Source organism: Myotis nattereri, assembly GCF_964212035.1.
Source record: "Myotis nattereri genome assembly, chromosome: 16".
NCBI classification, from domain to species: domain Eukaryota; kingdom Metazoa; phylum Chordata; class Mammalia; order Chiroptera; family Vespertilionidae; genus Myotis; species Myotis nattereri.
In genome coordinates this window covers 47578158-47602367 of record NC_138091.1, presented here as the reverse complement: position 1 = coordinate 47602367, position 24210 = coordinate 47578158, and the positions used below count along the sequence as shown (strand labels likewise).

Genomic DNA, 24210 nt, shown 5'->3' with positions numbered 1-24210 from the left:
TGCGGGGCCGGTGAGTGGATGGTGCCAGGCCAGTCAAGGCAGGTGCAAGCGGGGGCCCTGATCACCCCACCAGTCACCCCACAGATCAGCCCTGATCGCCGGCCAGGCCTACAAACCCTACCCGTGCACATTTTTCGTGCACCAGGCCTCTAGCTGTTAATAATCTTCACATTAAGTTCATAAATGCTCTTTGCACATTATCTCCCTTGCCCTCACGACAATCGCCCTAAAGAATAAGTCGGAGAGGTACACCTCAATTCCCATTTTACGGAAGAAGAAGATGAGGCTCAGCAGTTAAATGACTTTGTGAGGCAGAGCTTTCATTACTCAGTAAGCGCGGAGGCTGGTGACCACATGTCCACGTCTGCCCCTAGCCCTGGTTCATATCTCCTGGTCTGGAATAAATATGAATAGCACCCCACTCGCTCTCAACAGGAATGATAATCATAAGGTCACCCAAACTTTGAGAGAAGAGAGCGCCAGGCAGGCAAACTCAGGGGAGGCGGCACAGAGGAGGTGATGGGTGAGAAGAGGGAGGCTGATTGCGGTGAAAACCAAAGGTCTGACTCCACATGTTGCTCGCACATGACTCCACATCATGGCTAACTAGGGAACATCAGGCTGTGAATGGAACAATCAACTCACCAGCCAGGGTCTATTTCTACAACATCTCCCATTTGTTGAGGGCCTATTTTGTGTCCTTAGATGCTTTATTCACCTTCTTGACTCAGCCAGTCCAAGAAAAATGTTTATCATCATCCCTGTTTTACGGATGAGGAAACCAGGGCTCAAGAGATGGTTAAACGGTAGGTAAGTCAGAATCCAGTTCGAACATCAGGTCCTTGATTCTCCACGAATACAGCTCCCTATTAAAGGCTAACAGTATTTTGTTCTTAAAACCAACGGAAGCCTGTGCTCAATCCCATCAGTAATCAGAGAAGTGCAAGCTAACACCACAGTGAGATACCACTCCACACCAGCAAAACGGTTAAGGTGCACAAGTCTAAGAATGCAGATCGAGGGGAACGCTCATCACTGTTGAGAGTAAATCAGCACAGCTGCTTGGAAAACAGCTCAAATTAGCCGATAAGGTTGATGGAACACATCTAAGACCAGGCAATTCCACTCCACACTCACACTAGGAAAAAGAATGAGGGTGTCTTTATTTATTAATTATTTATTTATTTATTCTATTTTGGGAGAGGGCCAAGGAGCATGCTGGGATAGGAACCAGGGAGCATGAAGGGCAAGAGGCTGGGGAGCATGCTGGGAGAGGGCAAGGGGGCATGCTGGGAGAAGGCTGGGGAGCATCTTGCATGAAGATGTTCATAGCCTATGGAAATGACCCACATGCCCATCAACACCAGAATAAACAAAATCTGGCATAACCCTAAAATGGAGTACTATACAGCAATGAAAAGGGATGAACAGAACCATGTAGATTTATCTTTAAACCCAACTTTGCCCAGCAAGATATAAAAGTGTACATACTATAGATAAAAAATCAGTTCGAAACAAAACTGTCGTGTCTAAAAATACATGGTTACATATTAACATTATAAAGGATAGCACACACTTTCAAAAATTAAACTACAGAGTTATCCAACGAGCCTGCCTCCAGGCCATTTGACTCTGGGGCTGGAATTTTAATTGACTTCACTGTTTACTACTGCTTAGGCCCAGGCTCTAAAGACTGCAGCTAACCTAAGGAAGATAAGCAGCTAATTATTTCTGTTTTGTGGAATGTGAAGGATTTCTGCCTGGAACAAGGGTATCTCTGAGGTTTATGGCTTTATGGTCCTGTAGGACGTTGGCCAGGTCTGTATCTAACTGTACCCAGCACTTTCCTTCACTGACAAGGCATCACCTCTGTCTGTCATGTCCTCCAGCTGGTTCCTCATAAATAAGTTAAATGTATGGTCGATGCTCACTGCATGAGAGATTGTTTTTTAACTTTGAAAACTCTATTTTACAGGGGTGCAGGAATGTTCGGTTTCTTGACTTGCATCTTGAGTACACACAGAGGGGGTGACTGGGTGTTATATTTCACAGACAAAAAACATACAGTGAAAGACAACACTGTATACACAAAATCACTACCCACGTAAATATGTAGGTAAATGAACGCATAGCTCCTCTGCTTGAAGGCAGTGGCTCCCACAAAGGGGCCTCAGCTATGAGAGTTCCCCATCCATTTGCCATTAGAGCTCATGGCCAAAGGCCAGGATTCTGAAAGGACAAATTCCATCCCATAGCATGTGGCCCTGCCTTTAATGATGACACAATCACTCACCAGATGTACAACTTCCCCGTATCTTGCCTCAAATTTTCCCACACATTCTCCATACGAAACAATGGCCCAACTTTTTTTAAAAAAAGTTATTTATTTGAGAGAGAGAGAAACATCAATTTGTTGTTTCACTTGTATGTACCCCAAACCTCGGCGTATCCATCAATGGGCCATCCAACTGAGCTACCCAGCCAGGGTGGCAAAGGTCTAACTTTTCAGCCAAACTTTAGTCCATGTTCCTTAGCCACAATATAGAAAGCAAACAGGCCTGCCTTTGAAGTAATAATAATGGACACTGTTTATCGAATGCCAAGCACTCAACAGTTTCCTGGCGTCCATGCTCCCGTTTTTACAGATGAGGAAACCGAGGCTCGCGAGGCCTGCCCAGCCCTTGAATGATAGAAGCTGGGTTTCTGCTTTCACTGGCTCTTTCCACCTCACCATCTTGCCTCTCAGCAGGACGGGTGACAAACCACACATATCAAAGCATTAACATCACCTGGGGAAAGCAGACACTCATTTTTAAAATGCTCTCACTGGCCCTGGCCAGTTTGGCTCAGTGGATAGAGAGCATCGGCCTGCAGACTGAAAGGTCCTGGGTTCGATTCCGGTCAAGGGCACATGCCTGGGTTGCAGGCTCGATCCCCAGTGGGGTGCATGCAGGAGGCAGCCGATCAGAGATTCTCTCTCATCATTGATGTTTCTATCGCTCTCTCCCTTCCTCTCTGAAATCAATAAAAATATATTTAAAAAATAATCTATATATATAAAAGCCTAAGCGACCATCGCAACTGAACGGACAACCTAACAGGCTGCATAGGGCGACCAGGCTGGCAGGGAGGTCAGTGAGGGGCAACCAAACAACCAAATAGCAGGCTGCATAGGGCGACCAGGCCGGCAGGGGTGTCAGTGAGGGGCGACCAAACAACCAAATAGCAGGCTGCATAGGGCGACCAGGCCGGCAGGAAGGTCAGTGAGGGGGCGACCAAAAGACCGAGCAGCAGGCTGCGTGGGGCGACCAGGCCGGCATGGGGGGCAGTAAGGGGCGACCAGGCTGACAGGGGCAGGGCAGTTGGGGGCAACCAGGCTCACAGGGGAGCAGTTGGGGGTGACCAGGCCAGCTGGGGGGGCAGTTAGGGGCAATCAGGCAGGCAGGCAGGTGAGCAGTTAGGAGCCAGTGGTCCCGGATTGTGAGAGGGATGTCCGACTGCCGGTTTAGGCCTGATCCTGGGGATCAGACATCCCCCGAGGGGTACTGGATTGAAGAGGGTACAGGCTGGGCTGAGGGGACACCCCCCCACCCCCTGCACAAATTTTGTGCACCAGGCCTCTAGTAATAAAATAAAATGCTCTCACTGGTAAACCTAGTCTATTCCTCCAGGGAGGCAAATCATCTCTTTGCAAGATGGTCTGACTCTGGAAACAGCTGGGAGTCACTGGGTGCTGACCTGGCAACTGAGCGACAGGCTATATACTTGGATTCAAAACAAAAGGTGTGGCTCTAAACACCATCATTCCCAAAACTCTTCTGGGTGTGGGACACAGCCAGGCTCGGCACCCTCTGATTTAGGCCTGAAGCTTTTTCCAGACTCTTAGGTGATGGTTCTCAAACTTCAGTGAGCACCAAAGTAACCCAAGGACTGTGCTTAGAATGCTGGTGCCCGCGCACCTTAGTAGGTAAACAGAAAATGCTGGTTCCCGAGGCCTGGCCAGCATGCTCAGTGATTAGAGCATCGGCCCTTGAACCAAAGGGTGTCCCGGGTTTGATTCCTGGTCAAGGGCACATACCTGGGTTGCAGGTTTGATTCCCGGCCCCTGTTGGGGTATGTTTGGGAGACAACCAATCGATGTGTCTCTTTCACATCAATGTGTGTGTTTTTTTCTCTGTCTCTCTCCCTCTCAAAAAATCAATGGAAAAAATATCCTCCATAAGGATTTTTTTAAATGCTGGTCCCTGGGTCCCACCCCTAGAGACACTGATTCGGGCAGCCTGGGGAGCAGGCATTTTCAATAAGCCGTCCCCAGCGATTCTGTACAGTCGGTGGGAGGCCACATCTGACAGGCTCTAACTGCACTCACTAAGACCAAGTCTTCCATCTTTGTGGTCACAACTCACACGTCCCAGCTAAAGCTGCAAACGCAGAACCAGGTCAGGTTCAATTCATCTCCCCCACCTCAGAGCAGAGGGCAATCAGCTAATTGCAGTCCTGTGGTTAATGATAAGATAGTTATCTGCTTAGGTGTGAATGTCTTGGCCACAGTGAGCTCTATTACCAGGACTCCTGGGACAGTAACACCTCCAATAACTGGTGAGTGGGGGAGGGAAGAAGAGCAGGTGCCATAGTCTGGATGTGGAATATTCTGGAAGCCTTCCAGAAAGGGAGGCAGAAGTGACTGGGCTTGCTCGTCATCACCCCGACCCCCCATACACACACACACACACATGCACACACACACATGCACACATACATATATCTGGCTCAAACCCACAGGCTAGAACAACCTTCTGGCCCTTTAAATACAGTTCCTCATATTGTGACCCAACCATAAAATTATTTCCGTTGCTACTTCATAACTGTTATGTTGCTACTGTTATGAATCGTCATGTAAATATCTGATATGCAGGATGGTCTTAGGCGACCCCCGTGAAAGGGTCGTTCGACCGCCAAAGGGGTCGCGACCCACAGGTTGAGAACCGCTGGGCTAGAAGCAAAGAGTGAAGGTATTCGGAGATTAAGGTTATAGACAGGGGACAAGGATCAATGATAACAGGCAAGAGTCTTCACAATGAAAAGCCAAAGAGGCTTTAGAGTCAAGATTCCAGCCCGAGCTGGTTTGGCTCAGTGGACAGAGAATTGGCCTGCAGACTGAAGAGTCCCAGGTTCAATTCCTGCCAAGGGCACATGCTTGGGTTGTGGGCTTGATCCCCAGTAGGAGACATGCAGGAGGCAGCCAATCAATGATTCTACCTCTTATCACTGATGTTTCTAACTCTTTCCCTCCCCCTCCCTCTCTGAAATCAATAAAGATATATTTTTTAAAAAAAAAAGAGAGTTAAGATTCCAGCTTTGCCCGGCCAGCATGGCTCAGTAGTCAAGCGTTTTGATCTATGAACCAGGAGTTCACGGTTCGATTCCCATTCCAGGCACCTGCCCGGGTTTTGGTCTCCATCCCCAGTGTGGGGCGTGCAGGAGGCAGCCGATCAATGATTCTCTCTCATCATTGATGTTTCTCTCTCCTTCTAACTTCCTCTCTAAAGTCAATAAAAATATATTTAAAAAGAAAAGAACATAAGATAAAATTTACCATTAAAAAAAAAAGATTCCAGCTTTGTGAGCCATTCCTGCTCTTCCCCATTATTCCTGCCCCCACCCCCCACACACACAAACACACACCTCCAGCTTCCCCCTGTGAGCTCTAAGCTACATCCTCTGTCCCTCTTCTTTCCCTCTGGCCAGGCCCTGACTTGCAGAGCAGCAACTGAGACAGACTTTTTGGGGGGAGGGCGTGGGATTCAAGCCCCGTGAGGCAGCCTTCCCAGCCCAAGGGCAGCCCCCCTTTTCCCCAAGCCTCGAATTTCAAACTGCAGGTCAACAACCGAGTTGCGAAACCCATTCAGCGAAGTCTGCAACGAGCATCTTTACGAAATACAACAGACAATATCTGAACGCCCTCCGGTAGTAAGGACTCTTTCAGGAAAGTTCCGATTCTGTTTTCCCTCTACATAAATGAGCAGGCCGGTTTGGGGTAGGGGTCCCGGCGTGGAATGTATTCCAGAGGGTAGTCTGCAGTCAACGTTTGAAAGCCATGGTCTTGGGCACGGCTGTTCCTCGAGGCGTGGGCCCTGGCTCCTGACAGCCACCTGAGCCACTGCTGGAGCCCAGCCAAGCTCTAAGGGCGTCCCCACAACGGGGCCGGGGAGAGGAATGGGGAGCCCAGGGGTGGGTGCCGGCTGGGCCACCTGAAACCAGGCCCTCCACAGCCTCCACCGCCAGTCCCTCGGCCCAGAGTGACACCGGGCCACGCGCCGACCCCTTCCCGTTCCAGACATGACGACGGCTGCTTGCCCAGTCCTTCATTTGTAGGATCTCCTGGCCCAGCGGACGGGGCACTTCCTGCAGCTCCGTGCCCAGCACCCCACGCACAGGGTGCAGCCCAGGTTCCGTGCTGAGGCTCGCAGCGGCGTCCCACCCCCACCTGCCCACAGCCCCCCGGACAGCCTCCCCACAAGCCCAAAGCCGCACAGGCTGCAGGCCTATGGCTCAGCCAAGCAGGAAACGGGGGCCTGCTCCCCGGCCACAGCGCGGACTGCTGACCGTCCTGCGCCCAGGGGTGCAGGGCCAGCAGGCGACTGGCTGGGGTTTTTACACAGGAAGGAAGAGTGAGCGCGGTGGGCAGGAAGCTGAGGGAGGGCGGAAATGACTGCAGTGTCAGCACCCAAAGGCAGACCGGGAGGCTGGCCCGCCCCTCCCTGCCACCCAGTTCTGAAGTTTTGACCTTTGTGCTCAGACAAAACAGCCACTCTGGACCCTAACACCCACCAGCCAGGAAAAAACCCACGGAACCTCACAGAGAGGGGCATGACCGAGCTAAACATAGGCCGCCCCGCACCCTCCCCACCGTACAGTCCATTTCTGCTCTGTGGGCAGAGGGAGAGTCTGGGCTACAAAGAAAAGGTATCTGTACCCCAAACCCTTCCCTTCCTTTCCCTCTGCTCAAGCAGCCGTCAGCAGGCCCGCCCCCGGGCCCCACGCCAGCCTGGCACGGGGGAGCCGGCGAGGAAGGGCGGCGGGCGGTGTGGCCGCACAGGGGCAGGGCAGCTCACGTTACTGATCTGGTCCTGGGTCTTCTTGATCCTCTGGAGTTCGGGGGTGTCCGCCACCACGCTGAAGCCCTTGCCTTTGTTCTTCTCGAACTCCTCCTTGTAGCGCACCTGGAGGGCCAGACGGGAGAGGGGCCAGGGTCAAGCCGGGGGAAGAAAGGGCCCCAGCCTGTGGCCACCTGAGTTAGCAACCGGCTAGGAGGGAGATCCTGACCAGAACTCCCCCTGTAGTGACATCCACCGCCCCCCCAACTCAAAGCAGAAGTCTTCACTAAAAAATATTAAAATAAGGATGATCATCCATCAACACACATTCGGTGCATTCTGAGTGCTAAGTGCCTCATTTAAATCTTACCATACACTATGATTAGCTCCATTTTTGTTGTTGTTAATCCTCACCCGAGGATATTTTTTCCATTGACTTTTAGAGAGCAAAGGGAGAGAAGGAATGGGAGGGAGGGAAGGAGAGAGAGAGAGAAACACTGATGTGAGAGACACACATCAATTGGTTGCCTACGGCACACGCCCCAACCGGGGCTGGGGATCGAACCTGCAACCCAGGTACATGCCCTTGACCAGGATTTGAACCACGACCCTTTAGTGCATGCTCTAACCACTGAGAAACACTGGCCAGGGCTTTTAACTCCATTTTAAGTAAGGAAACCGAGCCACAGAGACACAGAGTCCATGCCCAAGGTCACACAGCTTAGCAGCAAAAGTCCAGAGCCACCAAAATGCAAAGCCTCATCTGCCTGACCCCTGACCCTTCCCCGCCCACCCATCCTCCCACAAAGCTATCGGAGGAAGGCTCTTCCCAGAGCTCCGCCGCCTGCCCCAGCCCTCACCCTCGCCAGGATGTGGCCCTGCCCGTCGAGGTCGAGAGCCCAGGGGAGTTTCTGAGTGACCAGTTAAGTGAGGGCTGTGCCAAGGGACAAAGTTGGTGCCCAGAGAGGAGGGCAGGGAGACAGCCACTCGGAAGACTCGGTCAATGAGCCTTTGACGGGCTCTGGCGGCTTCCTGGAGCCGGCTTCTGAGGTCAGCGCCACAGGAAAGGATGAAGTTGTTGGGGGACAGACAGCACTTCACAACAGCCACGCCACCCCGCCACTGCCCTCCTCTTGGGAATCCCATGGATCCTCCTAGAGAGGGACTCAAGTCAGACAGCAGAAAGGATTTCCCAGACACTCAAGGCATTGAAACAATGAGGATTCTCCTGTCCTCCCCTGGGGGTTTAAAGAGCAGAATGGAGGCTGAAAATGCCCATGAGGCGGAGAACTGCTCCCTGGCTTCCAGGGACTTCCCTGTGCACCTCGGCAGCCAGCTGTCCCAAACCCCACCAGCTGCCTGGATTTCCTCCACGGGGGCTGCCCCGTCCTGGAAGGTCAGCCCAGGACATGAGGCCCAGGACCCTGGCCGTTTCCAGGATGACGGGCCCAGGCAGCTCCCGGCATGGAATCCTCTGGCCACAGTGCCGAGCTGCACTACGACCCAACCGGCCACACCTGTCAGTTCCTCTGCTCCCTGCCCCCCCACCCCCCCCACCCCCCACACCCAGGTCAGGCGTCCTCGTTTGTCCCCGAGCGCCCCAGCGCATCCGTCCACAGGCTTCTTCCTAAAAGGTTCCAGACATTCCTTTGTTTTGCTCCAGACTGAAAAAAAAGGCCTGGACAGAAAACTTAACAATGACAAAGCTACCAACCCACCCCTGGCCCAGAACTGCCCGGCCTCAGCCCATCCGGGAGACCTGGGCCGCGTGGTGCCTCTTAGTTGGGGGTGGGAGCGGAAACCCTGTGAGAAGGGGGCGGCAGGGCAGGTAAGGCACTCAGAGCCAGAAAAATGTAGCTCTGGATACAGAAGCCCCGAATGCAAGGCCGCTGACTTCGCTTTCCTCACCTGTGAAAGGGTTGTCATAGGAATCACGGGGAGGGGGGCTTGCTATCCCCAAGGCAAAGTGCCAGAGGGAGCTGGTGCCAGCACAGGCTCAGTCTCCATCTGCCAAGGACCTTGGACAAATGATGTGACCTTTTGGGCCTCGGTTTACAAATCTGTGAAAGGGGACAATCATACCACCCGTCCCGATCAGCGGGGCAGATGATAGACAGTTGCTCTACAGCAGCCAACACATTGTGGAGCGCGGCCGGCTCACCACACTGATAAGGGCAGTTGTGAAAGTGCTTTGTCAACGCCGAAGTGCTGAACACATGCCAGTTCCCCGCCCCTTCCTCTGCTTCCTGGCCTGGCGAGGGCCAGGCCCCTAATCCAGGGGAATAACTGCCATGGCGACACGGTGGTGACATCAGCGGGTTCCCAGCGAGTTTCCCTGCTGGGGAAGGTAATTCATTCACTCCTGGCCCAAGGGGTCCCGAGAGGGCAGGGCTGGGATGGAGTCCGCGCTGAGAAAAGGCAGAGGCCTGGGCTCAGAGCTGCGTGTCCCTAGACAAGTCAGCCCCCCTCTCAAGAGACTAGTTAGCTCAGGGGTGGGCAAACTTTTTGACTCGAGGGCCACAATGGGTTCTTAAACTGGACTGGAGGGCCGGAACAAAAGCATGGATGGAGTGTTTGTGTGAACTAACATAAATTCAAAGTAAACATCATTACATAAAAGGGTACGGTCTTTTTTTTTTTTTTAATTTTATTCATTTCAAACGGGCCAGATCCGGCCCGCGGGCCGTAGTTTGCACACGGCTGATGTTAGCTGATTCCTAAAAGCCCTCCACGCTCTGGAATTTGTGACCATTTTTAAGTACCTGTGGCCTTAACTACGGAGAATGGAGGTGGGGAAGGTTCTCTGAAAGGCTGTTAGGTGTTGGAGTGGGTGACAGGTAAAAAGCGAGGAGCCAGGAGTGTGGGGGGTCCTGCCTGGAGTCACTCCTCAGGGCTCCTCGTCACCCACTCAGGAGTGTTCCCCGCATCTGGGACGGCTCACCAGGATGTGAGGGTCTCTGAGGAGGAAAGGACCTGCCCGAGTTCATGCAGCCCAGCTGTATGAATGACTAAGTGCTGTGACCGAACGACTCTCTTCCTGGGAGGCGCCTGGTCCTGGTCCTGGAAACCCCCGAGGCAGGGCCAGGACTGATGCTGGAGGCTCAAGCCCAGACAACCACCACCCATGCCACTCTGCTTTTTATATGAGGATGTGCTCAGCCTTCTCCCAGGGTCTCTCCTGTTCATCACTATCCCCGCAAACAGCAGGTACCAAGGAAGATCTGTTGACTAAATGATGAATGAATTGAATGGAGACACAAACTTTCCAAACATGCAGCACAGTTTGGAAAATAACTGCCTTACTGACCCAACGTAAGAGGAAAGATCGGGACTTTAAAAAATTCATGGAAGCCCTGACCGGTTTGGCTCCGTGGATAGAGCATCAGCCTGCGGACTCAAGGGTCCCAGGTTCGATTCCGGTCAAAGGCATGTACCTTGGTTGTGGGCACATCCCCAGTACGGAGTGTGCAGGAGGCAGCTGATCGATGTTTCTAACTCTCTATCCCTCTCCCTTCCTCTCTGTAAAAAATCAATAAAATATATTTTTTAACAATTCATTGAAAAAAATATAATGCCAACAATTTTGCCACTGATTTTGTGCCTACTGCCTGCTGGGCCCATGTACTATGCAGCGCACTGCCCTCTAACAAAAAAAGAAGTCAGGTTTGAAATTCGACACACACAGAAGGGGAGACCTGATGAGAAAGGTCGGTGCTGGACGAGGGCAGCAGGTCCCTGTCTGTGCCTCGGATGCAACATGCTCAAGGTCCCTTCCCTCTCCTTCCCAGGACAATAGGAATGCAAACAGCTATTGAGTGCTGACGGTATACCAGAACTGTTCCCAATGCCTGCTGTATACTAACATCCTCACAGCAACCTTTGGAGAGAGACTACCTATAGGGAATCCCCATTTTACAGGGAAGGCACTCAGCCTCGGAGACTTGAAATAACTTGCCCAGGGTCACAGTAGCTAATAGTGGGACATCCAGGATGTCACCTCTGGCCATCGGCTCAGGACACAGATATGCCATCTGAGGTCACTGGATCCAACAGATGGGAGTAGGGACCCTGCTCCAGGGCAGGCTTGGGGCTCTCCTGTCCACCTGGGCAAGTCCTGGAGGTATGACAATGAGAGGGAAAATGAGAGACATTCTCTTGGCACTTCTGCCTGGGCTCAGGGGGCGACACAGACATCCCCGGCTCAGCCCCACCCCAAAGCTGTTGCCTCCCTTCAGCCCGGGGTGGGGGTTGGGAGAGCTGCCAGTTTCCTGCCTCAGCCCAGCGGGTCTGGACCACCCCGCGGGAAGGCTCCAGGTGCCCCAGACACCCGAAGAACCATTTGGGGAACCCATCTGGAGACGGGAAAACAAAGTTGAATTAGCACAGGCAGCTTCCCGGAGACTGAGAAGGGCTGAGACGCACGGATGCCAGCCCAGGAAGGGGCCCTGGAGAGAGCCCAGCTGATGCCCTGGGGGGGTGGGGCAGGGTAGGCAGAGGAGGCTCCCACTTCCCTTCCCGCCAGCCACAGGCAGCTAGAGCAGGCCCTGCCCCCACAGCGGCCACAGGAACAGACCTGTCACCACCCCCAGCCAGGCCAGCTCAGCCCTTCCAAGCCTCAGAGCAGCAGGCCCAGCCCCCACCTGGAGGCAACTGGGGTTTGCTGTCCCCATTTTACCAGGGGAGGCAAGCAGCCAGCTCCCACCACACAGCTGGGGGCAGGGGAGGGGCCTGCAAAGAGGGCAGGTCCTGCCTCCCCCCTCTGCTACCCCAGCCACAGCCCCTCAGGAGCCCAGCTACAGGAGGTTAGAGTTATGCCCCCAATGCCAAGCCCCAACGCCCAGGGCTCCCACCCGCCCGTCACAGCAGAAAGAGGGTGAGCTCAGGTCCCTCAGCTCCACCTGATCCCCAGCCCAGCTCTAAGCCTCTCAAATTATGTCTGTGAGACTAACAGCTTTCACCCGAATCACCAGGGAGGTCAAAACACAGATTCCTGGGCCCCATCCAGCCCCTTGGGTGCATTCTAACAAGGCCCAGGTCCCTTCTGGTGCATCCTGCGGGTTGAGAGCATGGGGCTGGGGGCCACAGCAGGCTGCTCTGAGCAAAGGGCTTGAAACCTGCATCTGGGCAAGTAGCATGGCCTCTCCAAACCTCAGGGTTCCCATCTGTACAATGGGGACAGCAAGAGTCCCTCCATCAGCTGGTTGTGAGGATCAGAGGAGGTCAAGGCCTGGACCTACCGCAGAGTGATGGCCGTTCTCATGACTGCCCCAGCCTGCCCGAGAGTCAGGAGGCCTGGAACCCAGATGACTCAGGGGGGCCTCTGGGGAGCAGGGGGTTCCCCTCAGGGATTGGATTCCAGGGACAAAATAAGACCTGAAGCCAAGCTTTTTGTGAGACCAACAAAGGCTGGGGAATTAGTGCGGTTTGAATTTCTCCTCCTGAGAGTCTGGCCGAGTGTGTCTCCCCTGCCTCCACCTGAGGGTGTGCACACACACCCTCACCTCTGGACCGCACCTTTCCCCGCTCCCCGCCCACACCTCTTCCTCCAGGTTCCTCAGGGCTCTGACGGCCTCTCTCCTTTTTTTCTTTTTAATATATTGTTATTGATTTCAGAGAGGAAGGGAGAGGGAGAGAGACAGAAACATGAATGATGAGAGAGGACCTTCGGGACATGGCTACAGAGGCTGGGCTGGTAACCTCAGACAGGCATGAGCCTAGAGAGGTGAGTTCCTCCTTTGAGGGTGGGGGTGAGTGGGGAGGAGCTTCGGGGGCCCCATGTGAAATTCCCCAGAGCAGAAAGAGTCAGACACCGACACCTCTCCAACCCACTTTAGGGAAGAAGGGGGGGCATGCTCTCCCCTCCTTTGATCAAGTCAGGAAATATGAAGTAACTGGGTACAGGGTTGGGGGCAGGGAGACCCGGCAAGTGCCAGGATTTCAGCAGCTGGGCCTTGCTGAGTAACCCCAGGGGGAAGGAGCCCTTGCCAAATGCAGGGGTTACGACAGCCCTCCCTCCCCGCCAGGCCCCGCACCAGCCCGCCCCTCACCTGACTCTGGAGCTCGCTCTGTTGCTTGAGGCGGAGGTTTTCAGGGGTGTCAGCCACCATAGTGAAGGACTGCTTGGGGTAGTGTCTGCAGGACAGAAAAGAACAAGTGGAGGTCACTCTGGGGAAAGGGCAGGAAGCTCTGGGCTTCTCACAGACCCCTGACGCTCTCCTGGCAACTACCTCTGACCCGCGGGCAGGCCCTGCCCCTGCCCCCGGAGCAGGACCAGTGTCCACCAGCCACAGAGAGGGAGGCAAGGGTCGCTCAGACTCAGCCTGAGCTGAACTGGGAGACACAAATGGCTTGAGTGGCTGGCGGGCCATGGAGGGCTAACCTGAGCCAAAGGGAGGCCATAGGGACACCCTGAGGGTGGCAGATCACCCTTGTTTGGGGATGATCCATGCCTTAGGAGTCTACCGACCAGGGAGGTCAAGGGCGTTGGGCCAGAAGGGGGCGGAGATGAGGATGGGGTCAGGACAAAGCTTTCAGCTAAAACCAGAAATGGAGGCCAACCAGGGAGAGGAAGGTCCGGAGGGATACGGAGCCAGAAATGAAGGGGAAAGGGACATGCGTATCCAGGGGGGCTTCCTGGAGGAGGAGGAGAAAAAGGAGGAGGAAGAGGCAGTGAGAGAAAGTGCACACATCCAGAGTGGTATTTCAAAGGGCCAACAAGGTCCAACCTAACGGAGTACAGGTGAGAGATCAGCCTGATGCCAGAAAAGAGGCCACCTCCCCCCCCCACCCCCCCACCTTGGGCGACAGACAACACTGCCATCATGGCCCATGTCTGCCCTGTGCTAAAGGCATGCATGCCTTAGTTCATCAAATTCTCACATGCACCCTACTGTCCTCCTCTGACAGATGGCTGAACTGAGAAAGGTTAGAGAATGTGGCCAAGGCACAAGGCACAAGGCTGGTCTCCTGGCACCCAGACAATCTCCCCCGGGCCCAGCACCCTGAACCAAACCCTTCGGTCTCCAGGCACCTGACAGACCAGAGTCCTGTCCCCCAGAAAGAGGGGGAGGGAGCAGGAGCCAGGGAAGCCCTCGCAGCCAATCTGCAGGGGCCTCTCAGACCATCTGGCCCAACCCCTCATTTCCCACATGCACACGTCTGGACACAGTGCACCGGCACCAAGTACTTAGCACTTAGGTGACATTATAACTGACTTATTTATCCATCCGTTTATTGTCTCCTCTCCACTGCTTCTCTATGAGGTGAGGGGGTGGTTTTCTTTCTCTTTTGGTCATTGACGTACCCAGGCTCCTAGAATAGTACCTGGTATCCAACAAATATTTGTTGAATAAACAAACGTCACACCAAGCATTGAAGCTGGGCCGGGACTAGAACTCGAGTCTCCTACATCCCACGAGGGCATCACCCAGTCCCCAGCACACCAGCCGAAGGGGAGGCGGTCCTGAGTCGCTGTGGGGCGTGTACACGTGCTGGAATGTGAAACCGTTGGGGATTGGCATGGGCCCCAACTATTTCAGGGAATGGCAGGTGGCTTCTCTCAGCAGAAGCTGAGATCCGGCCATTTTCAGCCCTGGGTGACCACACCCCACCACAGCTGTGACTCCCGGCAGGTCCCGGGTCAGGATTGCCCCCTTGCAGGCTGACACACCCTAGGGCTGGACGTGAGCAGCCCTCGGTCTCTGTGTCCTCACCAAACCCGCCCCACCCTGAACCAGAGCTACTGGTGAGCACGTGACTTCCCTCCGTGAAGAGCAGGGCTTGGAGTCTGGAGGGGGACCAAGGGGATGGGGCACAGTGCTGGACTCTGGCCCTGCCACGGGCTCGCTGGGTGGACTGGCAAGTCCCTGTTCCCTCTGGGCTCGTTTCACCATCTTGGACCTAAGTGAGTCTAGCTGTGTCCCAACCCCTAGCCTCCCCGGCCCAGCCTGGCTCCTGCCTCCCAGGTCAGCCCAGGCCCGCAGCTGCCCCAGCAGAGGGAGGAGAGAGAGGAGACTGAAGAGTAAACACAGGTGCCTGCAGCTGGCATGGCCTGCGGATGAATGTGGGGCCACGGCTGCGGGGCCAGTCCCCGGGCTTGGCCCAGTTCCACGAAACCAGGGCCACCCACAGCTGAGCTGAGCCATTCAAAGCTCCTGAGCTGTCCCAGGGAAAGGGAGGATCCACTGGAACTCTGCTCCCAGAGGCTAGGACGAGAACAGCAAGAGGGATCCAAGTCAGCTCTCTAGCAGAACTGGCTGGCCCTGAGGTCCTCAGAGGGAGAGTTTCAGAGACGACCCCCCCCCCCCAAGGAAGAGCCATGGTGAAGGCATCGTGGGGTGGGGTGGGGTGGCGTTGAGGAGAGCATCTGTAAGGACAGACTCCTGTGGCGGGGAGGAGGGGGTCCTATGGCAGGGGGTCCAGGGAGACTCCAGGGGGCTCTGGCCCGCAACTTGAAGGGTTAACCCTGAGAAGATGGCACTGGTCAGCATTTGGTGGGGAAGGGGAGCCAGCAGCCTCGGCAAAAGGCAAACCCATGTGCACGGGAGCCAGTCTACACACCCGGGGTTTCCCATCTGCCTGAGTGTGCACGGTTAAAACCAAGTGCCGGTTCCGGTGGCCCAAGGACGGCCAGACACGTGTACCTGACACGCACCCCACCCGCCGTTCCCAGGCTCCTCCACGCACCGCCTTCCTCACACGCCATAAACGTACGGATGAGCCTGACGCGGTGACGTGCGTCTCCTCGACACGGAGGCCAGCAGTCCACCCAGGACCGGGCACATTACAGGCCACACTCACACACTCCCCGACAAGGGTCTCAGGAGCCCCCCCCCCCCCCCCCCCCCGCCACATGCAGCAAGAACCTGTGGGTGGGGTTGGCAGGTATTTCATTCCCTCTTTGGAGTCATATGACGCCCAGATATCAGTCCTCCCAAAGCCAGGACGCTAACCCCGTCGGAAGGGAAGGGGTAACCAGCCTCGATGTGGGCTCGGCTTCATGTGGCAGGAGAGGGAAGGGACTTTAATCCTGCATCAGATGAACCAGATTTAAGAGGGGTGCAGAGCCTCCCACCTCTTACCCCCGCCTCCTAAAACCCAACCCCAGGCCAGAGGAAGGCAGGCAGACATGCGGTTCGGGCTGTCCTCCCCCTGCTGGGTCAACCCTGTGCCCTCCCCACAGCCCCCAGCCCTGGCTTGACAACCCTGCCTTTCCCTGCCCCTGCTCACTGCGCTTCAGGTTCCCATGGCAACCTCATCCTCAGGTCCAGGCAGGAGAGCGGGGAGCGCAGACAGAGAGAGAGGGTCTGTGGGGGTGGGGAGGACACAGGCAGCAAGGGTGTCCTCAACTGCGGAGGACCCCTGAGGACAGCGCCAGGAGACTGTGTCTGCAGGATCCTTGCAGACATTTAGGCGAGGAGGACAGGTGCCAGAAATTTGTCTTTCGAGGGGTGGACACAGCAACAGCAGAGCTACGCCCCTCCCCCGCCAGCACGACTGCCCTGGAAAGGGCTCCTTTGACCTCCTTCCAGAAACAATTGCTGGGAATTTTACCTTTTCCCTCCCTCTCCGTCCTCAGGTTGAAGCTCTGCCCACCCACGACCCTCACCCAGAGATGAATGGATGTGTGTGTATGCCATTGTGGGCACTGAGGCTCAAAGCGGGGCCACCGCCCCCAGCGAGTGACCCCACTGGCACCCCAGCCCCGCCAACAGATGGGGCCCTGGTGAGGGAACAAGGGGCCAGCATGGGGAGAACCAGGCGTCCTCACCCTGGCCCGGAGCTGGGCCCAGAGCACAGCTGCTCTTTGTCCCTTCGTGGCCAACCTCCATGCTGGTCATTCCAAGCGGGGGGCCCTCCGCAGCGTCCCTCCCCACCCTCGGCAGCAGGATCAGCTGCTCGGAGGCAGAGAGGCCGAGAGAGAGCACAGCACAGGACAGGGAGTCTGGAGGACAGGGGACGGGATCTTGCATCCACGGGGGCAAGAACAGGGACTGTGTCCCGTGCACCTTCCCTCTTGAAATCTGCCACAAGGCCACGGACTAGAAAAGTCAGTGTGATCAATGTGCCCATTTTACAGAGAAAGAAATGGAGGCTCCGTGTCCAGGAGCCCTGCCCAGTGCCTTCTCCCCTCCACCATCGCTACCCCTCCAGCTGAGGGCAAGCTGACATCTCTCTCTCAGGGGGACCCCAGTTCAGCCCCAGCTCTCAGGCCTCTGGGGAAAGATGTGCTTGGCAGGGTAGGTGGAGAACAAAGGAATTCATCTTTCAAACCCAACCTGTTTCCAAGCGTGGCCATGATGAGAGACCCTCGGGGGTCTCAGTCACCACCAGTCAGAAGCCACCTGCTCCTTATAACTTTTCTAAAGAGGGTGTCTGGAGTCCAAACAATGACCTTCAGGGATGCAGGACAAGGGGCCTGCCCCAGGAGAGGGCCTCTGAGCCGCCTGTAAGGACGGGCAGGGAGGATGCTGAGAAGCTGCTGGGCTCGGCCTCGGGCTTCCTGGGACAGGGACCGCTTGCAGGGCAGAGCCCCACTCCCAGCCCTGCCATGAGCTGTCCCAGAGGCAGAGCAAACACACAGACCCGCGCCCCATTCTGCACGAACCCTCGCCTCTTCCAGACTCAGACTCATTCAAAAACCACAGCTTTTTGTTCAAAGAGGAACAAAAATACATCAACAAAAGCAACAAGGAGCCTTTGGTTTTACCAAAAGGAGGGGGGGCGAGAAACACCAGTCCCGACATCCTGCCTCTGGAAGGAGCCGCTGATCCCCAGCTGGGAACACTGCCCAGGGGCGCAGGGAGGGCTCCCGTCTAACCCAGTTTCTCACCAGGCCCCCAGGCCTCGGGGCTGAAGTGCTGGGGATAGGACGCAACAAGGAGGCATTGTCTGACCAGAGGAAGAAAAACCAGCAGCCAAGACGATCAAGGCTAGACATGAAGAAGAACTTACCAGCCCTCAGGGGTTGGAGACAAACCGTAAAATCAAAGCCAGCTACTGCCCCTGATGGCAATACATAAAAAGGAATGGTTCTGCCAAGTTGGCCAAGGGTTGGAAACACGGGGCCTCAGCTTCCTCATCTATGAAATGGGAGTATGAGGAACCCTGAGTTTCCTGGGGGCCCTGGCATCTCTGAGTGCAAGGATCTGGGGGTGAGAGTGAGAGTGAGGGGCAGGGGCTGCCTGGAGGCTGTCCCTTTGAGGATGTCTCCCTGTCCCAAACACACACCACACACAAACCCTTCCCACTCCTGGCGCCAACCTGGCTCCCTAAGACATCTGACCCCATTTTGCTCAGTCAGAGGCAGAAAATTCTGGGGAGATGGAAAAGCCCCTCGCCACAGACCGGGATTTGCCTGCTACTGCCCCACCATGCCCTAAGAGCAGCTGGGGTTTGAGAGTCTGCTAGAATCCAGAGACACTTCGAGTCCCCGCACAGGCCCACCCCACTCCCTGAGGCCTGGCGGAAGGCGCAGGACCACAGTCCCTTGTTCCCCAAAACCAGGCACATCTCCATCCTGCTCAGCCCCTCACCCCACAGCTCAAGGAACCTGAAGGATGGGCCCCGATATCTGCAGTCAGTGAAGAGGGGAAGGATACGATGGAGCACCCCTCCTTCTTCCCCGGCCCATGTCTACTCCCCCACTTGACACCCCAAAAGCCGGTTCCCCTCTCGGCCTGCAACTTCACCCCACCCCACCCCCATCTGCAGCCTCCATGAGTCATGCCCCCAAGGAGGAGAGAACAGTACATTTCTCCCCACCCCCACCCTGCCCCTGCCCCTGCCCCTGCCCCTGCCCCTGCCCCTGCCCTCCAGACTCCTAGACTATTTGCCTAAAAACAAAGCAGCTGGTTTGCAGTGGGGACAGAGCTGCCCCACTTTCATAAAATGTAGCTTAGAAAACAAATAACCAAGGGTATAACTATCCCTCTAACCAAAATGGAGCAGACTCACCCCACCTACCTAGAAACTTCAAGAAAGAATTCAATTAATGGGTCTTCCTACTGCTGGCTATGGTGCAAACACAGGCATGCACGCCTCTCCCTTGCCCACAGCACAGCAACGCTTGGGTGGCTGTGGCCTGGGAAGTGCGAACGCAAGCACACCCTATCCAGTCGACCTCCCTGGCTTTTCTCCCCAGCCCCACGTCCGGCAGCGCGTGTGTCTGGATACATACCAGGCACATGTGTAAGTGCGTGTCCATAGGGGTGCGCCACCGCCCAGCAGGCCAGCTGTGGGCTCTGGCCCGTGTCCTCCCCCGTGCCTCATTCTGCAGCAAGCCTGGCGCAAGGGGAGGAAGAGAAGAGGCCTTTTTGCTGCTTACAGTCACTTTCCCGAACTTAAATTAGTCTTGAGATGCCGCCGGGGAAAGACAGACAGGCTTCTTCTCCCTTGATCATCCCCCTGCAAGATCCTGGCCGAGGGACGAGCCAGAGACGGGCAGAAGAGGGGGGGCCTCACACTCACTCACTGGGTGGGCCCAACTCCCTGGCAAAGTGCCAGGAGGAACCACCTGCCTCTCTGGGTTCTGAGCGGGAGGTGCTGCCGAGAAGGAAGCCAGGCCTGGTCCACAAAGCAAAGGGCAGAGCTACACCCTGGACACCCCAGGACTCGGAACCTGAATGTCCCTGGAGAAGGGGGCCAGAGGCAGGAAGAAAACAGGAAGGAAGGAGAGTGAACCCCCAGCACGGTGCCTGGCACAGAGCAGGTACTCGGTCTCCTTTGGTGTCCGGTCCAGCGTCCCAGGGTAGGAAGCTTGAACCCTGGGGAAACCGAGGCTGGGCAGGTCTACAGGGAGCTCCTGCAGGCCAGGCCTGCATCGGGTGTATCCCGGAATTTCCCTGTCTGGATCGCTGGCACAGACAGCTGCTCCGCGGAAGCTGGCTGAGGAGTGTGAATGCCGCGGGCAAGGTGCTACCACACTGGAGTGAAACACAGCTGGACCACACAGCCCCCCCCTTCTCCTTCCCAGGTAACATCCCAGCTGGGCCAAAGGCCAACTGGGCGGGGCACAGGCCAAGGCCCGTCAAGGCTGGGGGAACGGATAGGGGTCAACCCGCTGCTCTGGCTGGAGGCCAGGAGACAGACCTGCCTAGGCAGGTTAGAAGCGGCATCCAAGCAAGGAGGGGCGCTTGTCTTCCGCCTCCCCCGGAGCCCGCCCCGATGCAAGGAGCCCCCCACCCCACTTCCTGCAGCCTCCCCAGAAGAGAGTGAGAAGAGTGAGCTGGGACTGTGGCTCGAGGCTGAGGCAATACAGAGAAAACAAGGACACGCCTCTGATTTCTGTCTCCAACTCCCAGTGCTCCCCGAGTTCTAGGCTACTGCAGTCTCAGGGAAGAGCCGCAGAGAAGCCTGGGTCCCTGCCACCCACGGGGGCTGGGGGCTCAGCCAGGCTGCTGCCTGGAGAGGCTGAGGGTCAGAAGCTGCCCCCAGAGGAGCCTCAGTGCCCAGAATCCAGCCTGAAGTGGTCCAGCAATCAAGTGGTTAAAACTGCCCCAGCCTCTGGCTTTGCTGAACCCCACCCCACTCCCCAACAGAGGGAGGAAGTGGCAGAGAATCAGGGCTTGTGTGAGTCCTTAAGAATTCGAGGAATGTCCCATTTCCCTTGGGGTGGGGGGGGACGGGGGGGGGGGGAGGACCAGGGTAAGTTAATAGAGGAGAAGGAGCAGCTGAGGGAAGAGAGGGGGACCCAGGCAGCCTTCCCAGTGGCCCAGCCCTCCCAGAAGGGACAGCACACATGTTGTTTCTTGTGTGTAAGATTTTATCAGAAATCTGTTTTCCCAGCACCTGGCACAGGTAGCACGCAGCAGCGGGCAGGCAATCCTTATCTAATGGGTGAAAAAAACACCAAGGCGAGGAGGCTGTGTGGGATCAGCAGGGCACTGGGGGTGCAAAAAGGGGGAGGCAGCCTTTCAAAGGGGTTTAAGACCACAACCCCACTTAGACAAGTCCCAAGGTTCCCCTCCTTCAGCTGCACAGAGCCTCCTGACTAGGAATTTTAAAGAAAAACTAGACTCAAGTCAGAGTTTTGCTGAACTGTTTTGAATACTGGTCTTGCCACACCTACCTGAAGGGACTTGACCTTCGAAAACCCCTACCTGGCAGGGTGGCTGTGAGGTGCTGCATGTGCCCTCGACCGACCGGGCATGAGTTTGCACTTGTTACACCCACAAGGTCACCCTGAAGGTGGAAGGTGCTGCACTCTCTGGAACAGCATGGGATGAGGGACCCTACCCTGCCCACCTCCCCGCAGTAGGCCAGGCTGCAGGTCCCAGTGCAGAGGGAAGGGAGTCCAAGCCAACACCATCGGAAAAGACTGGAGGTCTCCACAGCCTCCCTCACCAGACAGGGAAGAGCTCTGCCTGGAGCCAGGACACCCCTTCCTGCTGCCCCACCAGGAAGGGCTCAGCCAGGAGCCCCCAAAGAATTAGTGCCCAGGCTCTGGCAGGGGGCCGATAGAGAGATGGAGACACTCCAGGGCTATTCTGAGGAGAGACAGGAGGAAAGGAGAAGCAGAGAACAAAAATAGGCAGAAACAGGGCGGCTCGCTTTTTCCTCTGGATCCCGCCCTCCCCCGCGGGTGCAGAGGGAGGAACGTACTTATTTTACTGGGTTTGAACGAGCCTCTCACTAGACATGTAATCCTGAGAAAGTCCCTTCCCTTCCCCAAGCCTGTTTCCTTCTCTGTGAAATGGGGATAAGAGCCCTGACTTCATCCAGCTGTGGTGAAGATGACATGGGGCTGACACTGATCAAGCAGAGTGTGGACGTGCTTGGCGATGTCCCCTTGTGGTCATTAGAACAGAAGGAAGAATGAGGAAGGGGGCCCAGGGACCCGCCCCAGGGACCCGCCCAGCCTCCTGCCCCTGGCAGGACTCACGCGTTGCAGTAGGGCTTCTTCTCGTAGCCCTTGTAGTTCTTCATGTTGAGTGTCATCTTGCAGGTCTCGCAATGGAAGCATGCTTTATGCCAGAACTGCGGACAGACAGAGGCAGAGAGAGGACACCCGTCAGACACAGGGCTTCAGGAAGGGGGCTCAGGCCCTAGGAAGGAGCACTCCAGCTCCACCGGGTGAGCTGGGGACATCGCAGGTCACAGCTCTGGCAGCTAATGACATTCTCCCCCTTTTTACCCTCCCCCCCAATCAGTCATTTGAGCTGTAAGGATGGGGAGAAGAGCAGATGTGTAGGGTGAGTGGGGGAGAGGCCAGTAATAGTAGTGCTGAGCTGTCCCCAAAGGTCAGCTCCACCTTCCAGACCACTCCCGCTGCCCCCAAGCTGGAGTAGCCTCATTGCTTGAGCAAAGCTGGACCAGGGTTGCTAAGAGGCCGCTGCTGAACATGACGGGCAGAGGAAGAGGGCCTGGCCCGGAGCCCCCAGGCCCAGAACCCAGGCATTCCTAACTCCCACACCAGGGGTCCAGCTCTGACACCTGCCACTTCCTGTGGGACCCCCCACCAGAGGGTAGGAGTGGGTGCCCTAGCTCTAACCACCACTCTGCACCCTTTCTCCCTCCCTCACCCTTCTCCCAGGCCCTCACTCAGGAGAGCACCCAGCAGCTCTCTGTGAGGCACTGAAGGGCTCAGCCTAAAAGCCTTGGAAGGGGAACCTCATGGTGGGCATCGAAGCGCCCCCTGACCGGCTACGTGGCCTTGGCCAGGGACCACACCGCTGAGCCGTTTCCAGATCCGTTCCTCCTGGGACTGCTGGGGATTCGATGAGAGATCACATGCAAAGCCCTCCGCGCAGCACCTGGCACCTCTAATACCCGAATGTTAGATGCGGGGCACAGCAGACATGAACCTCGACCAAGAGGGCTCGGAGACTCACATGGGAACTTTCTGTGTGTCGGGTGCAGGCGGGGCTTCACTGTGCCCAGCCACAGCCACAATGTGGGAGAGGGTGAGTGACAGGTAAGACTCCAGCAAAGCCAAGAGACCCAGCAAAGAGCCACCAGGGCCAATCCAGCATGGCCAATGGAGGGGAACAGGAGGGAGGGGAAAGGATGCAACAGAAGGGACCTCACCCTGAGCAATGTTGACGCTGGGCCAAACCCACACACATGCGATCTAAGTCTGGCCCTGGGATCTGCACTGACCAGGAGTCCAGCTTCTAGGACCCCGGAATCCAGGCTGCCTGGGTGACCCAACTGGCCTGGTTCTGCCCCATTTCCCAGAAGTCAAGGGAGACACTCCTCAGCCCGCAGGGAGCAGGGAAGGCCAGAAGCCAGGGGAGGGCCCAGGGAGATGTTTAAGGTGACCAGCATGGGCTGGTTCTTGGCCATCTGCCAAGGAATTTCCCCCAAGGCAGTGCCTTTCAAAATGTTTTCCTGCCACCTTGGAGGAGGGGACAGGAAAAAAAAGAAGCTGGGAGGTTGGGATACCAGAGGCCCAGGGGTAAATTGGGAGGTAATCACCTTCTAATAGGGTGCTCCCCTGCCAGGGGGACCCGCGGAATCCCCAGCGTGGAATCCCCAGCGAGGAATCCCCAGCAGCAAACAGTAAATGAAGTGATAGGAGAACCACTGTTGTGGGAAGAAGGCCAGCGGGAAGTCTGGAAGCAAAGGGTTGGCTGATCTCAGCTTAGCCCCCACCCCAACCGAGGCCTATCGCACAGCCCAGCCCAGACCCCAGGTGCAAAACCCCAACACATAACCCACCAGAAAAACTAAAAGAGGGTGGTGCTTGCTCTAGCTGGTTTGGCTCAGTGGATAGAGCATCAGCCTGTGGACTGAAGGGTCCCAGGTTCCATTCCGGTCAAGGGCACATGCATGGGTTGCGGGCTCGATCCCCAGTAGGGGGCGTGCAGGAGGCCACCAATCGATGATTCCCTCTCATCACTGATGTTTCTATCTCTCTCTCTCCCTTCCTATCTGAAATCAATAAAAATATATGTTTAAATAAATTAATTAATTAAATAAAAGAGGGTAGTCCCTGCCTGGTCAGTGCCCACAGTGGCAGCCCCTCTCCCTCCCCCAATACCTGGGAGGCATTGGCAGAGCGCCACAACCCTGTCACCCCCCAGCCTGCTGGCCTCTGCCTGCTCAGCTGCCCAGGCCCCTGCCTCCCCCCACCCCCACAGGGGCCTGCCAGGAAAAATATTCTCTGGAATCC

At 56.1% G+C, this 24210-nt stretch overlaps 1 protein-coding gene across 2 annotated transcripts in view; it reads right to left on the bottom strand.

The window, feature by feature from the left end:
* LASP1 (LIM and SH3 protein 1) overlaps positions 1–24210 on the bottom strand; it is a gene marked incomplete at its 5' end in the record, with an annotated part of 40018 nt that overhangs the window by 10412 nt on the left and 5396 nt on the right. The window contains 3 exons of one of the 2 annotated variants that reach the window (XM_081108863.1): positions 7116–7223; positions 13145–13229; positions 21979–22073. In XM_081108863.1, the coding sequence (XP_080964989.1) occupies positions 7116–7223; positions 13145–13229; positions 21979–22073 (288 nt within the window). Of the gene's footprint in view, positions 1–7115; positions 7224–13144; positions 13230–21978; positions 22074–24210 lie in introns of those variants that run through there. The other variant, XM_081108864.1, reaches the window with a different exon arrangement.